General features: G+C 46.5%; 1 protein-coding gene across 6 annotated transcripts in view; it reads right to left on the bottom strand.

Moving 5' to 3' along the window:
• Nucleotides 1-17,153, bottom strand: part of rasgef1ba (RasGEF domain family, member 1Ba) — a 62,613-nt gene that overhangs the window by 19,181 nt on the left and 26,279 nt on the right. For all 6 annotated transcript variants that reach the window (XR_005478500.1, XR_005478501.1, XR_005478502.1 and 3 more), the window contains exons 5-10: nucleotides 12,026-12,238; nucleotides 11,740-11,814; nucleotides 8,873-8,968; nucleotides 8,626-8,728; nucleotides 7,348-7,427; nucleotides 4,630-4,725 (exon numbers count right to left, since the gene is read on the bottom strand). Coding sequence is in view for 2 of the 6 variants with exons in the window: in XM_039013836.1 (XP_038869764.1) it covers nucleotides 4,630-4,725; nucleotides 7,348-7,427; nucleotides 8,626-8,728; nucleotides 8,873-8,968; nucleotides 11,740-11,814; nucleotides 12,026-12,238 (663 nt within the window). In the remaining 4 variants the exon portion in view is untranslated. The remainder of the gene's footprint in view (nucleotides 1-4,629; nucleotides 4,726-7,347; nucleotides 7,428-8,625; nucleotides 8,729-8,872; nucleotides 8,969-11,739; nucleotides 11,815-12,025; nucleotides 12,239-17,153) is intronic.

Below are 17,153 nucleotides of genomic sequence, written 5' to 3'. Positions count from 1 at the left end.
TGCTAGCTAACGTTAATTTGTCCTATTTAGCTAGCTTGCTGTTGCTAGCTAATTTGTCCTGGGATATAAACATTGAGTTGTTATTTTACCTGAAATGCACAAGGATCTCTACTCCGACAATTAATCCACACATAAAACGGCCAACCGAATCATTTCTAGTCATCTCTCCTCCTTCCAGGCTTTTTCATCGTTTAAATTATATGGTGATCACATCTAAACTTTCATTGTATTACCACGACTACCGGCAAAACAGTTCGTCTTTCTATAACCAATGAGGAGATGGCACGTGGGTACCTGCTTCTATAAACCAATGAGGAGATGGCACGTGGGTACCTGCTTCTATAAACCAATGAGGAGATGGGAGAGGCAGGACTTGCAGCGCGATCTGCGTCAGAAATAGGAACGACATCTATTTTAGCCCTTGGTGTCGCAGACGCTCGTTGGTGCGCGCAAGCAGTGTGGGTGCAATAATTGAATAACATGGATTTCTAAATTTATTTTGCGACACTCGCGCACGCGACGTGTCCGGTCTGGTAAGCATGTTAGCTAACCCAATCATATTGTCACAGCATTATCCAACCGTCAACTAACCTAATACATTAACAGTACACCCAGAACATCAATAAACATGCTGGATTAAGCCCTTCCTTCCAGGGCGTGCTACATGCTAGGCTAACCTGCTAAAGCTAGACTAACCCGCTATCTAAGGCTAATCTGCTAGGCTAAATCATTAGCCACTGGGCTAACCCGCTAGCTAGGCTAACCCGCTAACACTAGACTAGCGCAAGCTGGATTGGAACAGACTGGCCAGTTCACACGGGGTCAGATCAGGGTGGGTTAGAGAGAGACAGAGACGCAAGCAGAGAGAGAGAGAGAAAGAGAGAGAACGTTATGTGAGCTGGCAGTCGGTCATGTTTCTTTTTCCATTCCTGAAAAGGAACTGAACATATTTCTGATGGAGGAGGAAATGAGGCCCTTCACGTTGTGTCTCTCTGACGTCATTACCAGAACCAGTTCTCAGCTGACCTATTCATGGCTTCACCTTTTGACTTCTCTGCTTCAGAGTTCTTGTTATGAATGATGTCCCAACTGAACCCGAAGACCTCAAGAGTTTGTTGTGTTTTTAGTGTCGATAACACGACAACACTGAGCGGAGATAACAAGATGGAAGCAAACCAACCAATGGCCACATCGGAAGGCCGTTCTGTTTTCCCGTTCTCACACTGTAGTGCCGTTCTGTTTTCCCGTTCTCACACCGTAGTGCCGTTCTGTTTTCCCGTTCTCACACCGTAGTGCCGTTCTGTTTTCCCGTTCTCACACCGTAGTGCCGTTCTGTTTTCCCGTTCTCACACTGTAGTGCCGTTCTGTTTTCCCGTTCTCACACCGTAGTGCCGTTCTGTTTTCCCGTTCTCACACCGTAGTGCCGTTCTGTTTTCCCGTTCTCACACTGTAGTGCCGTTCTGTTTTCCCGTTCTCACACTGTAGTGCCGTTCTGTTTTCCCGTTCTCACACCGTAGTGCCGTTCTGTTTTCCCGTTCTCACACTGTAGTGCCGTTCTGTTTTCCCGTTCTCACACCGTAGTGCCGTTCTGTTTTCCCGTTCTCACACCGTAGTGCCGTTCTGTTTTCCCGTTCTCACACTGTAGTGCCGTTCTGTTTTCCCGTTCTCACACTGTAGTGCCGTTCTGTTTTCCCGTTCTCACACCGTAGTGCCGTTCTGTTTTCCCGTTCTCACACCGTAGTGCCGTTCTGTTTTCCCGTTCTCACACTGTAGTGCCGTTCTGTTTTCCCGTTCTCACACCGTAGTGCCGTTCTGTTTTCCCGTTCTCACACCGTAGTGCCGTTCTGTTTTCCCGTTCTCACACCGTAGTGCCGTTCTGTTTTCCCGTTCTCACACCGTAGTGCCGTTCTGTTTTCCCGTTCTCACACCGTAGTGCCGTTCTGTTTTCCCGTTCTCACACCGTAGTGCCGTTCTGTTTTCCCGTTCTCACACCGTAGTGCCGTTCTGTTTTCCCGTTCTCACACCGTAGTGCCGTTCTGTTTTCCCGTTCTCACACCGTAGTGCCGTTCTGTTTTCCCGTTCTCACACCGTAGTGCCGTTCTGTTTTCCCGTTCTCACACTGTAGTGCCGTTCTGTTTTCCCGTTCTCACACCGTAGTGCCGTTCTGTTTTCCCGTTCTCACACCGTAGTGCCGTTCTGTTTTCCCGTTCTCACACCGTAGTGCCGTTCTGTTTTCCCGTTCTCACACTGTAGTGCCGTTCTGTTTTCCCGTTCTCACACTGTAGTGCCGTTCTGTTTTCCCGTTCTCACACCGTAGTGCCGTTCTGTTTTCCCGTTCTCACACCGTAGTGCCGTTCTGTTTTCCCGTTCTCACACCGTAGTGCCGTTCTGTTTTCCCGTTCTCACACTGTAGTGCCGTTCTGTTTTCCCGTTCTCACACCGTAGTGCCGTTCTGTTTTCCCGTTCTCACACCGTAGTGCCGTTCTGTTTTCCCGTTCTCACACCGTAGTGCCGTTCTGTTTTCCCGTTCTCACACCGTAGTGCCGTTCTGTTTTCCCGTTCTCACACCGTAGTGCCGTTCTGTTTTCCCGTTCTCACACCGTAGTGCCGTTCTGTTTTCCCGTTCTCACACCGTAGTGCCGTTCTGTTTTCCCGTTCTCACACCGTAGTGCCGTTCTGTTTTCCCGTTCTCACACCGTAGTGCCGTTCTGTTTTCCCGTTCTCACACCGTAGTGCCGTTCTGTTTTCCCGTTCTCACACCGTAGTGCCGTTCTGTTTTCCCGTTCTCACACTGTAGTGCCGTTCTGTTTTCCCGTTCTCACACCGTAGTGCCGTTCTGTTTTCCCGTTCTCACACCGTAGTGCCGTTCTGTTTTCCCGTTCTCACACTGTAGTGCCGTTCTGTTTTCCCGTTCTCACACTGTAGTGCCGTTCTGTTTTCCCGTTCTCACACCGTAGTGCCGTTCTGTTTTCCCGTTCTCACACTGTAGTGCCGTTCTGTTTTCCCGTTCTCACACCGTAGTGCCGTTCTGTTTTCCCGTTCTCACACTGTAGTGCCGTTCTGTTTTCCCGTTCTCACACCGTAGTGCCGTTCTGGAATGTTTATCAAGTTCTTCTCGTTCCCACCAAATTCCCTCCACTTGTTTTCTGGTTACATGAAAGACACGCACGATACAGAGCTCCACTTTACGTAATAATTAATTGCTGCTTATCAGTTGTGAGAGAGACGGAGTGTTTGTTAGTCTTCTGGGCTTCAGTGGAGCACAGCGTGCGTCAAACACTTCAAAAACAGCCCTTTTTACTTTTTACATAAATGTCAGAAACATTTTAATTGGTGCAGCTGGACATATCACACACTTAGTGGGTTCTGGGATAATTCAGACAGCCAGAGAGAACGGAGAAATGGGCTCTGGGATAATTCAGACAGCCAGAGAGAGCGGAGAAACGGGCTCTATAATAATTCAGACAACCAGAGAGAACGGAGAAATGGGCTCTATAATAATTCAGACAGGCAGAGAGAACGGAGAAACGGGCTCTATAATAATTCAGACAGCCAGAGAGAATGGAGAAACGGGCTCTATAATAATTCAGACAGGCAGAGAGAACGGAGAAACGGGCTCTATAATAATTCAGACAGCCAGAGAGAACGGAGAAACGGGCTCTATAATAATTCAGACAGCCAGAGAGAACGGAGAAACGGGCTCTATAATAATTCAGACAGCCAGAGAGAACAGAGAAACGGGCTCTATAATAATTCAGACAGCCAGAGAGAACGGAGAAACGGGCTCTATAATAATTCAGACAGCCAGAGAGAACAGAGAAACGGGCTCTATAATAATTCAGAGGAACGGAGAAACAGGCTCTATAATAATTCAGACAGGCAGAGAGAACGGAGAACATTCCCATCATTTGGACAGATCAGAATCTACATGAATCACTAAACTGTTTCGGTCTGAAATAGAGGGTTGGGGGTTTAGAGAGACGGGCCAGTAACTGGGGGGTTGGGGGTTTAGAGAGACGGCCAGTAACTGGAGGTTTGGGGGTTTAGAGAGGCGGGCCAGTAACTGGGGGGTTGGGGGTTTAGAGAGACGGGCCAGTAACTGGGGGGTTGGGGTTTAGAGAGGGTTGGGAGTTTAGAGAGGGTTGGGGGTTTAGAGAGACGGGCCAGTAACTGGAGGTTTGGGGGTTTAGAGAGGCGGGCCAGTAACTGGGGGGTTGGGGGTTTAGAGAGGCGGGCCAGTAACTGGGCGGTTGGGGGTTTAGAGAGGCGGGCCAGTAACTAGGGGGTTTAGAGAGGCGGGCCAGTAACTGGAGGGCTGGGGGTTTAGAGAGGGTTGGGGGTTTAGAGAGGCGGGCCAGTAACTAGGGGGTTGGGGGTTTAGAGAGACAGGCCAGTAACTGGAGGGTTGAGGGTTGAATCCAAAGGCTGATGAGGAAAAATCTGTCTGGAGAGACTCCACAACTGAAGGCATCAGGATCAGCGTCTCAGGAAAGGTCTGATCTTCCCTGTCCATGTAATCTTATTCATTACAATCTAAAAAAAACAATACTGTTCCTAGATCTGCTCTCCGACTCTAAGATGCTTTACAGGCCTTGAATCTCAGATGCGTGTGAATGTATCGAAGCTCACCTTCTCTCTCGTGCTGTTGGCTGTTCTGGACCTCTGTGTTGCTCCTCTCAACGCTGTTCTGTAGTTGTAGAAGTTACTGGAAGGATTCATCTGATGCTGGAGAGAGAAGAGAGATTAGCATTATAACGCCAGTATAGCAGCAGAATATTAATTTTGTATTTATTTATTTAACACGACAAGTCAGTTTAAGAACAGAGCTCACTAATTAACGAAACAGAGTCCGACACATTCCTGTGGGAACACAATGAGGCGATTTATAAACCGCACCATCTATTAGCCCTGTAGAAACAATATTTCATCTGAGAGCTTTCTCGGGCTCCCGAGTGGCGCAGCTGCATCTCAGTGCTAGAGGCGTCACTACAGACCTTGGTTCGATTCCAAAGATTTGTGTCTATTTGAGTGTGTCTTTTAAATTAGTTTTGTACAACCCGGACGACGCTGGACAAAAAAGAATAGTGCGCCGCCCTATGGGACTCCCAATCACGACCGGTTGTGATACAGTCTGGAATCGAACCAAGGTCTGTAGTGACGCCTCTAGCACTGAGATGCAGCTGCGCCACTCGGGAGCCCGAGAAAGCTCTCAGATGAAATATTGTTTCTAACTACATCCTCAGACAGTGAGATGGAGATCGTATGATTCAGTTCATCTTTTAGTTCATCTTCCTCATCATATGAGGCGGCAGCGTAGCCCAGTGGTTAGAGCGTCGGACTAGTAACCGAAAGGTTGCAAGTTCGAATCCCTGAGCTGACAAGGTACAAATCTGTTGTTCTGCCCCTGAACAAGACAGTTCTAGGCGGCCATATTGAAAATAACAATTTTGTTCTTAACTGACTTGTTCAGTATATATAGTATATTGATTGCATCACTACTTTTGGTAAATGTAATTCTAAAACATGTGGTTTGGGTTAAAATATGGTGATTAGTTAGTTGTTGGCCAGGCTTTGGAGCGATGGTCTACCCTTCATACAAGAAAACCAGAACCTTGTCTCGGTGGTCTAAGGTACTGCATCACAGTGCTAGCTGTGCCACTAGAGATTCTAGGTTCGAGTCCAGGCTCTGTCTCGGTGGTCTAAGGTACTGCATCACAGTGCTAGCTGTGCCACTAGAGATTCTAGGTTCGAGTCCAGGCTCTGTCTCGGTGGTCTAAGGTACTGCATCACAGTGCTAGCTGTGCCACTAGAGATTCTAGGTTCGAGTCCAGGCTCTGTCTCGGTGGTCTAAGGTACTGCATCACAGTGCTAGCTGTGCCACTAGAGATTCTAGGTTCGAGTCCAGGCTCTGTCTCAGTGGTCTAAGACACTGCTAGCTGTGTCACTAGAGATTCTGGGTTAGAGTCCAGGCTCTGTAGCAGCCGGCCGCGATCGGAAGACCCACAATTGGCCCACCGTCGTCCGAGTTAGGGGAGGGTTTGGCTGGCAGGGATATCCTTGTTCCATCGCGCACTAGCGACTCCTGTGGCGGGCCGGGCTCAGTGCACGCTGACACCACCGCCTGGTGTAACAGTGTTTCCTCCGACACATTGGTGCGGATGGCTTCCGGTTTAAGTGGGAATTGTGTCAAGAAGCAGTGCGGCTTGGTTGGGTTGTGTTTCGGAGGACGCATGGCTCTCGACCTTCGCCTCTCCCGTGTCCGTACGGGAGTTGCAGCGATGAGACAAGACTGTAACTACCAATTAGATACCACGAAATTGGGGAGAAAGAAGGGGTGAAAAATACAAAAAAATACAAAAAAAGAAAACCAGAAAACACCTCACCACTCCCCTAGAAAAAGGTTTCATTGCTTTTCAATGACTCGACCAATCACTCACAGTCACACATAAACCAACCCTGTCAAATCAACTGCAGGCACACATATGCAGCAAGACAGATGGAGCCATCAAACCTGCCTACCAGCACTCTGACCTCTATCAACACAGAGGGAGGACAATAACCTAACACCACAGCCACCAACATCACTAGCAAGAACATCCCTACAGAGAGAGAGAGAGATAGAGAGATAGAGAGAACAGAGAGAGAGAGAGAGAGAGAGAGAGAGAGAGAGAGAACAGAGAGAGAGAGAACAGAGAGAGAACAGAGAGAGAGAGAGAGAAGGACAGAGAGAGAGAGAAGGACAGAGAGAGAGAAGGACAGAGAGAGAGAGAAGGACAGAGAGAGAGAGAAGGACAGAGAGAGAGAGAGAGGACAGAGAGAGAGAGAAGGACAGAGAGAGAGAGAGAGAGGACAGAGAGAGAGAGAGAAGGATAGAGAGAGAGGACAGAGAGAGAGGATAAAGAGAGATAGGAGAAGGAGAGAGAGGAGAAAGAGAGAGAGGAGAAAGAGAGAGAAACCTGCTCCTTTGATGGCTCCTGGGTTCCACTGGAGCCCAACCTGGTTTATCTCTTTAATCTCTGCTACTTCACATCTGACTGGAAGGCCCTTCTTCCACAAACCCCCAGGGAGCTCAGTGTTATCTGAGCCCCAGGTAGAGCTCAACGTCTAGGGCTACCCATCCCCCAGGACCTGCCTCTTCCTCCTCCATCACCATGGAACTACTTCCAACAGCACAGAGGCAGTCCACTAGAATTACAGGATAACATGTGAAGGTTAACTAAGCACTAGCTGCCTCTGCCATTTCTGTCGCTAGATTGCATGATGCATGAGCTCAAGTGCATGACACTACATGCAGCAAGTGACAATGAAAGTGTGTGTTTGTGTGCGTGCGTACGTGCGTGCATGTACCTCCAAGATGTCAAACTTGGCCGTCTTGACTTTGCTCCAGGTCTTCTTCAGTCGAGACACAGGACTCATGTTCATCCCAGCTGCAGAGAGCAAGATGGCCGACAAAATTAGACAAACACAGCTTTTTCCTCATTGAAACAGACAGGCATAACACAATCCCCTCCCCGCATTTTGTGTGAACACAATAGTGTTCACACACACCTTGCTTCCAACACTCTGCTTCCCATATGGTAACCACTCTGCTTCCCCTACCAACACTCTGCTTCCCATATGGTAACCACTCTGCTTCCCCTTCCACCACTCTGCTTCCCATATGGTAACCACTCTGCTTCCAACACTCTGCTTCCCATATGGTAACCACTCTGCTTCCAACACTCTGCTTCCCATATGGTAACCACTCTGCTTCCAACACTCTGCTTCCCATATGGTAACCACTCTGCTTCCAACACTCTGCTTCCCATATGGTAACCACTCTGCTTCCAACACTCTGCTTCCCATATGGTAACCACTCTGCTTCCAACACTCTGCTTCCCATATGGTAACCACTCTGCTTCCAACACTCTGCTTCCCATCTCTAGGTCCCTGGAGACTCCAGGGAAAGAGGGGCTGGGAGAGCTGGCTCTGACTCCCCTACAGTCCCCTCCCTTTATCCCTAAACTTTTTGCCTTCCAATGGCGTTCCTGCCAATAACCTCCCTCTCTCCCTCCCTGGTCAGTGCTGACCATCGGTCTAATATGGGTGTTTGTATAGGCCTGTTGTTCTTAACTGACTTGCCTAGTCAAATAAAGGTTCAATTTAAAGATATAAAAAAATTCCCATGTGCAAATACAGCTGTCTGTGTCTGGAGCTCACTGGCAATGTTGTAGGTTTTGCACAAGCTTCTCCCCGGACCCAGATGATAGTTCATACAATGTTTCAAGTTCATTGCAGACGAGTAGAGATTCATGTGATTGAAATAACATGAACAAACTGGCATGTAATTTATAGGATTTTTTAAATCAGGATATTTTCTACCTGCATTATTTTTTATTTGTTGGCTTTATGTAGGCTATTTTTACCTAGTTGGTCAATAGAAGTTACTTGCATTGGTATTATATGGATTAGGAAGGTAAAATCTCGCTGAACAACAAATTGCATTTACTGATTGAATTTCCTGACTGTCGACAAAAAAGCCAGTTTGTGTGTATAGCAAGTGAGCAGAGGAGTGAATTGTGACAAGGGGGGGGGGGGGGTGAAAAAAACAACAACAAATAGACAACAACAACGATAAACACTTACAGATAATGGCCATGAGAGAGTTGAAGTTGCCGATGTTAAAACATTCCCGCGCCACGTCGATGAAGAACTCGATGACTCGCGCTCGCTGCTTCTTCTTCACGGGCTTGTCAAAGTCAACAACAACAAAAGAGCAAAATAAACCCTCGGGTCAAAAAGTAAAAAAAAAGATACATGATGATAACCAAGGTAACACTCGCTAAATTAGCTTAGCTGCAATAGGGTAAATGCTAGTTCACTAGCTACACACCATGCAGATCTCTGTGGCCACCATGAAGCTGAGTCTGTTGAACCACTCTACATACGCCTCCAGGTTGCTAGCCTTCTTGTGATCGCTGAAACAGCTCTGTGGAGATAAACACAGCCATTTCATTAGCATTAAGATGGCATAGATAGCTTAACATTTAGTTAGCATTAGCAACAATAGCATTTCATTAGCAATACTTACCTTATTTTTTAATTTTTGGGTATTTTGCCAACAACAAAATGAGTAAAACAGTTCAACATTCTGTCATTTTATTTCAAACGTGAACCTAGATCCCCAGATGGGTGTTTAGGCTTTATAGTTGTCTTTGTAATTAGACTATTAATGCAGACTCGGCACTATGCTCTGAGTCACACCATCAGGGTGTTAGCTAGCTAGCTATTCACATTATTGAGCAGAGCTGTGATGACTTGTCAAAAGACCAGAGGATTTCTCTCTGATTCTGATACCAAACATTCCTTTAGCCTTACGTAGCTCTCTCCACAGTGGTCACCCCACACCCTCACAGCCCCCCCCCCCCCCCCCCCCCCCCCCCCCCCAACCCTTTGGAAGTGGATGTAGAGGGGTAGCCCAAGGCACAAAAGAAAGAGCACTAACCCCCCCCCCCCCCCCCAAAGTCTCATTGTTGCCTAGCAGCAAAAACACACAAGCTCCACGCAGCCTCCCAGAACTCTTGGGTTTTGTAGCTGAGTGGTTGCTAGGCAATACAGCCCAAGCATTCTATGCCCTCCGGACAGACAGAAAAGGAAGAGGAACAGCACATATTTGGTCTACCTATCGCCCTCGCTAGCTTCTAGTCCTACAAAACGGAAATTACTTGTCATTTTCAACCTCTGGTTCGTTGGACATTGCTATGGGGAAAAGATTGTGGTTTTGGGATATATGCTAAAGGTTAAAACAGGTTAAAACAGGATTAGTACAGATCTTATACGTTTTGTTCGATGAGATAACATCAGTTCAGTTAAAGTGTAACTGACTGCGTTTTAGCAACATTAAATCTGATTAAAATGTTCAAATACACCCCCAGGAAGAATACAACAATCTTTTTTTATTTAAAATTTTTGAGAAGCGAGCAATTTTCTTGTTTTAATAAATTCATAAAACGTTTGGGAATGAAGTATATTAACGCATTTGTACACATTGTACAGCAATAAAGAGTGGTAACGAGTAATTTTGGATGTCAGGGAAAATGTATGGAGTAAAAAGTACATTATTGTATTTGGAAATATAGTGGAGTAAAAGTTGTCCAAAATATAAATAGTAAAGTAAAGTACAGATACACCAAAAAATGTATTAAGTATTACTTTAAAGTATTTTCACTTAAGTACTATAAACCACTGCGGCCCCCCCCATGATCGATGCCAAATACATTTGATTGACAACTAAGAGATATGCCAACTGTGGATAACAGTCGTTCAAGTTCAACATAGCTAGCTAGCGAAGCGATTCACATTTCTTGTTAGCTTACCAAATGACACCTGCATCTGTAGCTGTAGCCACTGAAAAACGACATGAGGGGGAAAAGTCGGTCACTCACACACCCATCCAAAGATATGACATCCTCCCAGCAGCTAGCTAGCTAGTTAATGTTAAGCTCCATTTTAGCTTGCTAAATAAATAGATATGCTAGCCCAGGGTTGTCAAACTCAATCAGCGCATGGGCCATTTTGAAAAAACAATGAATTCGCAGGCCAGACATTGCCTATTTGTTTTTACAAAAAACGTGCAACTGCGACCGAAACTGTGCCAATATATCCTCCCAACACTAGCTTCGAGGGCATTATCACTTTTATACAACATAATCAAATAATGATTGAAATATTTTCATTCAACTTTATTTGTATTAATTTATTCATACTATTTCATCCTTCCACGAGATATAGTCGACACAAATCTAGGGTTGCTATCCAAGCCGGCCGGTAGTTCTTTCTATCGGTTTGGTTGCCAGAGACGCGACCCAGTCGTTAAGTCTTTCTGTTCTGTATCTATGAGCGCGACCCAGTCGTTCATTCTAAATGTTCTATTGCCATACTGGCTGGCAATGTTCTTACCCCTTGCTTGCTAGCTAGCCAACTACCGCTAATTTACAGTCACGTCAAACAGTGCAGCCAGAATAACAGCAAAGTAGCTTAATTTGCATTTATTTAAGCTGTCTTCTAGTGACATCTATTTGAATTCATTCATAACAATGAGCTAATAATGAGCAATATCACCTGGCAAGGAAAATGTACTTTCTCGTCAGGACACTGTTGTTCAGAGGAGCTAGCCAACAACACAGCTAACACAATCACTTTCAAACTGAAGCTGGAAAGACTGTAAACTAGCAGCATTTTGTTTCATTTTACTTCGTTTTTTCCATTGACATTTCTCTATATATGTCCATAAAAATGATGCCGATTCATGATTTCGATTGGCTGAGAAAGGCTGTCTGTCTTGTCCCGACCCATACAAGTTCATTACTATGGGGCAGCTGGAGATCAAATTTAAATATTGAAACAATGTTGCAAATGTCAGAGAGACGGACAGCAAGGTTTGTACAAATCTCTGCTGTTGAAAACCAATTGCTCGTCTAAAAGAAATCGGAGATAATGTCTAGATGCTTTTTATAGCGGAGATCAAGTTTATAAATTGCCTGGCTGGGCTGATGAGACCGTGGATTGCGCAGTGAGATGGAACAAAATAAATAGGCATTTCAACGCTTTAGCCGGTGGTAGCATAGAATAGACACCAGGTGGAATGCGGTTTTAACCAATCACCTTCTAGGATTAGACCCACCCGTTGTATAATGCATAACAACACACGGTGATAGCCAACTGTAGCCTGTTGCGTAACATACCAGTGACCTATTGTACCTTATCATTATCAAGAGGGTCTTTCTTCTCAAAGGCCTGGATGAATTCCTCTGGTCCGATGTAGCTCAGTCTCTCCTGAAAAAGGAACTCAATAAATTCCATCTGTCTGCGTTTTTGATAGACATATTTATATTGTCAGTTCAAGGAAGTTAATAAATGTTTAGCCAAGTCATTATTGACTGTTTTACTGTTTTTAAAAGCATAGAGATCTATACACTGAAGAAAGGAAAGAGCAGATTTTCTCCTAAGAGCAGATCGTCTGGTATTTGATCATTTCGTAACATACCAGTTCTATGTGCGTGAGCTGCTGTGCCACGGTGAAGGGGTCATTGCAGACGGACAGCATGTCTCTCTGGATGGCCTGAGGCTTGGCCTTCAGCGCGGTCAGTCGGTCTGTGGCCGTAGCATTGACCTTGACCAGGGCCTCCTCGTACTGGCTCAGAGTAGTCAGCTTCCTGATTAGGACCTGAATCATCTGCTGGACCACCTTCCTGTACAGCTGGTGGGAGGGATGGAGGGGGGGAAGGAGAGAGAGTGGGAGAAGAGAGGGGGAGAGGGAGGGAGAAGGGAAAGGGGAGAGTGAATTTCTTTGAGGAGATTACAGTTCAATGTTTTTCATGCAATTAGTTTAAAATACTGGCACATGTATAGGTAGAGGTAAAGAGAGAGATAATATATAGAGAGATAGAAACAAATCCAATTTTGATAAACTCCCATATCTATTGGGTGAAATACCACAATGTGCCATCACAGCAGCAAGATGTGACCTGCTGCCACAAGAAAAGGGCAAACAGTGAAGAACAAACACCATTTTAAATACAACGTATATTTATGTTTATTTATTTTCACTTTTGGACATGAACAATTTGCACATCATTACAACACTGTATATATATAATGCCATTATAAAATGTCTTTATTCTTTTGGAACTTCTGTGAGTGTAATGCTTACTGTTAATTTTATATTGTTTATTTCACTTTTGTAAATTATCTATTTCACTTGCTTTGGCAATGTTAACATATGTTTCCCATGCCAATAAATTGAAATTGAATAGATATATAAAGACAGAGACAGACAGAGAGACAGTGAGACAGCAAGACAGAGAGACAGGAGGGGGGGGGGGGGGGGGGCAGGGGGGCTCTGCTCAGTTTCTAAAATTAGAAACTATTAATGGAGATCCCAGGCTGACATTTCCACGTAGCGATAGAGATGGGAGCTCGTTGTAACAAATGACTCTGTTGAACAGGGGGTAGGGGGGGGGGGGCGAAGCTTGGGTTGACGCCCTTTTTCCTACGCCTCCGCCACCCTCAACCCTGGCATCAGATAAAGCAACAGACTGTCTCGATGCTTACGACCCCCCCCCCCCCACCGACAAAGAACCAGTTTCTCAGCCCTCTCTTTCCTGGCTCTGTGACATCACCTCCTGGTGGGGACCACCTGACCAGCGCCAGAAGGGTTTCTTTCTCTGTGTTATGTAATGCAGATCAGACAGACAGAGACAGAAACAGAGACAGAGACAGAGACAGAGACAGAGAGAGACAGAGAGAGACAGAGAGAGACAGAGACAGAGACAGAGAACTTAAGTGCATTAGAGCTGGAATGCAATCACTCTTCATAATAATTTGGTGGGGTCTTATAAATACGCATGTCTGAATTGGAAATGTGTATTTTTGCATATCCCACTCTCTCTGAGACACCCTCGGAGAGAGTGGGGTCACGGCCAGGGTCTGCCATGATCAACCGCAACCCTGGAGCAACTAAGGCCTTGTCCAAGGGCACAGAGATTTTTCACCTTGTCGGCTCAGGGATTCAAATTAATGACCTTTCAGTTACTTAACCTCTTGCTGCCATCCCAGTGTTTATGCGTACCAGTAGCATAGTCTCTGTTTATACCATTCCTGCTGAGCATGCTCACGTCTGTCTGAAAAAATACTTATAGAAAAGGTTAAAAAAATAATAATAATTGGTCAAATGCCGCATCTAGATCCGAAGAGAAGGGTGCAATTATGGCCTGCAATACAGGGCGTTCCTGCATGTGGGCGTTCCTGCGTGTGGGCGTTCCTGCGTGTGGGCGTTCCTGCGTGTGGGCGTTCCTGCGTGTGGGCGTTCCTGCGTGTGGGCGTTCCTGCATGTGCAAGAACCGATCTTTCTACTTCTATTGGTCAATTGTTAAGCTAGGACAGGCGGGAGATAGGAGCGCTCCAGTACAGTAGGTACCATAACGTTGGATGCAAACCGGCGATAAACCCCACAGAAGAAGAAACGAGGGCGACAACGGTAGACGGTGTCCTTCTGTTTTCCTGCAGTTCTGTTAACGACGGCGAGGGCAGGTGTTAACAGATACACCATGACAGCGCAATACACAAGGGGTGGAACAGTGGCAAAGGTACCCACAGGACAAACAGAATAATATTAGTCTGAGGAGAGATTAAATAGCATTAATACAACAAAAATAATTCTAAACACACCTTTAGTTTACACCAAAGTTAAACAGATGTATTTTTTCTTCATAATAAGCAGGAGTAATATTCTTAGATCAGAATGACAGCAGACTGTACTTCTATCCATGTCACTAAAGACTAACAGAAACAAAATACAAAATTAACTAGAATGGCTCCAATGGGATGATAGAGGGGGGGGGCATTCATGCAGGAGCCAATGGGACGCTGGAGGGGGGGGGGGGCATTCATGCAGGAACCAATGGGATGCTGGAGGGGGGGCATGCATGCAGGAACCAATGGGATGCTGGGGGGGGCATTCATGCAGGAACCAATGGGATGCTGGAGGGGCGCCGTTCATGCTAGAACCAATGGGATGCTCGAGGGGGGTGTTCATGCTAGAACCAATGGGATGCTCGAGGGGGGTGTTCATGCTAGAACCAATGGGATGCTCGAGGGGGGTGTTAATGCTAGAACCAATTGGATGCTCGAGGGGGGTGTTCATGCTAGAACCAATTGGATGCTCGAGGGGGGTGTTCATGCTAGAACCAATTGGATGCTCGAGGGGGGTGTTCATGCTAGAACCAATTGGATGCTCGAGGGGGGTGTTCATGCTAGAACCAATTGGATGCTCGAGGGGGGTGTTCATGAAGAAACTAATGGGATGTGCAGGAATGCCCCGATTTGCGGACTGCAATCACACACACTATCTTAACCTAGCACAGTAACTTGTTTACATCCATGCTCCTGCCTCCCTGTATATCCAACTGTATATCTGATCACATCTATAATGACAGTTCCAGTGAAATATCAAGGACAAGGCTGATGGAGTAAGTGGTGTGGTTCTGGAACCCACCGTCAGTGAGTTGAGTGAAACTACCAGAACTACTACCACACACACACACGCGCACACACACACACGCGCGCGCTTTTCCCATTATACTGTGGTCAAAACTCTGGGCTAGCAAGAGGCAGCAGCAAACCCCAAGGCATTAAACCCATAGCAGAATCCTTGCCTGTTAAAATTCTAGATTAATTATGGTATATAATGTCTGGATTAACTACCATGAAATGCATTCTGCTTAGTAATAGCATGTGTTAATTGGCGATAATTTATCGACCGGACCACCATCACCGGAGAACAGTGTTCAGGTTCCTACAAGCTTCACTCCGTTGATCTACGTACGCGTGTGTGCGCGTGGGGGGAGTGGGATTTTTGGAGCAGCGGAAACCTTTTGGTAGCATGATATCCGCACCGGTCCCACTCACATTCACAGGGGGGCGATAGCAACGTTTTTTATTTTTTTTATTTTACATTTCATTTTGTGAAAGCAAGCAAGAATCTCCTTCCCTTGCTAGTAGTTGCGAGCTGGCAACCTGGATAGCTGCCATTAGCCTGGCTAAAAACATAGCAAGCTAGCTAGCCTTTTTAGCTTCCCACATCTCCATGTGAAATAATCTGATTTATCCAAAAAATATATGCCCTGGCAAATATTGTTATACTTGCCAGTGTAACCTAAAACATTATCCCAGTTTGGTAATGCTGCTTGTTAATTCATTCCTGTTACGGTCAGCCCTGTTACGGTCAGCCCTGTTACCGTCAGCCCTGTTACGGTCAGCCCTGTTACCGTCAGCCCTGTTACCGTCAGCCCTGCTACCGTCAGCCCTGTTACCGTCAGCCCTGTTACCGTCAGCCCTGTTACCGTCAGCCCTGTTACCGTCAGCCCTGTTACTTTATTTGGCACTTAATAGCCACTTAAAGTAATTTGTTTATTGAACCTCTTGAGGTGGAAAAACATGTTTTTTTTAATCAAATTGAACATGTGCTCTTTTAACGACAGAATATTAGAATGAGGTGGATTCCAAACGGGGGTTTTGGACCAAGTTACACTTCTCAAAAAGGCACTGAATTGGTGGAACGACCCACGTGCGTGACCATAGTGTTTTTAATATTCCTGTCTATGTGCGTGACTGACTGGGTGGTGTGTATCACCAATGTGCACCCTTATACATTTGTTGTGTTCCCAAACAGACAGTAGGCCAGGTCGCTACTTCATCAGTGTATTGGAGAGAGCCCAAACAGACACGCCAGGTCGCTACTTCATCAGTGGATTGGAGAGAGCCCAAACAGACACGCCAGGTCGCTACTTCATCAGTGGATTGGAGAGAGCCCAAACAGACAGGGCAGGTCGCTACTTCATCAGTGGATTGGAGAGAGCCCAAACAGACAGGGCAGGTCGCTACTTCATCAGTGGATTGGAGAGAGCCCAAACAGACAGGGCAGGTCGCTACTTCATCAGTGGATTGGAGAGAGCCCAAACAGACAGGGCAGGTCGCTACTTCATCAGTGGATTGGAGAGAGCCCAAACAGACACGCCAGGTCGCTACTTCATCAGTGGATTGGAGAGAGCCCAAACAGACAGGGCAGGTCGCTACTTCATCAGTGGATTGGAGAGAGCCCAAACAGACAGGGCAGGTCGCTACTTCATCAGTGTATTGGAGAGAGCCCAAACAGACAGGGCAGGTCGCTACTTCAGTGGATTGGAGAGAGCCCAAACAGACAGGCCAGGTCGCTACTTCAGTGGATTGGAGAGAGCCCAAACAGACAGGCCAGGTCGCTACTTCAGTGTATTGGAGAGAGCCCAAACTGACAGGCCAGGTCGCTACTTCAGTGGATTGGAGAGAGCACAAACAGACAGGCCAGGTCGCTACTTCAGTGGATTGGAGAGAGCCCAAACAGACAGGCCAGGTCGCTACTTCAGTGTATTGGAGAGAGCCCAAACTGACAGGCCAGGTCGCTACTTCAGTGGATTGGAGAGAGCACAAACAGACAGGCCAGGTCGCTGCTTCAGTGGATTGGAGAGAGCCCAAACAGACACGCCAGGTCACCACTTCAGTGGATTGGAGAGAGCCCAAACAGACAGGCCAGGTCACTACTTCAGTGGATTGGAGAGAGCCCAAACAGACAGGCCAGG

The sequence above is a fragment of the Salvelinus namaycush genome, chromosome 18, assembly GCF_016432855.1.
Source record: "Salvelinus namaycush isolate Seneca chromosome 18, SaNama_1.0, whole genome shotgun sequence".
NCBI classification, from domain to species: Eukaryota; Metazoa; Chordata; class Actinopteri; order Salmoniformes; family Salmonidae; genus Salvelinus; species Salvelinus namaycush.
The sequence above is the reverse complement of the archived record's forward strand: the minus strand, read 5'-3'. Positions and strand labels throughout refer to the sequence as shown.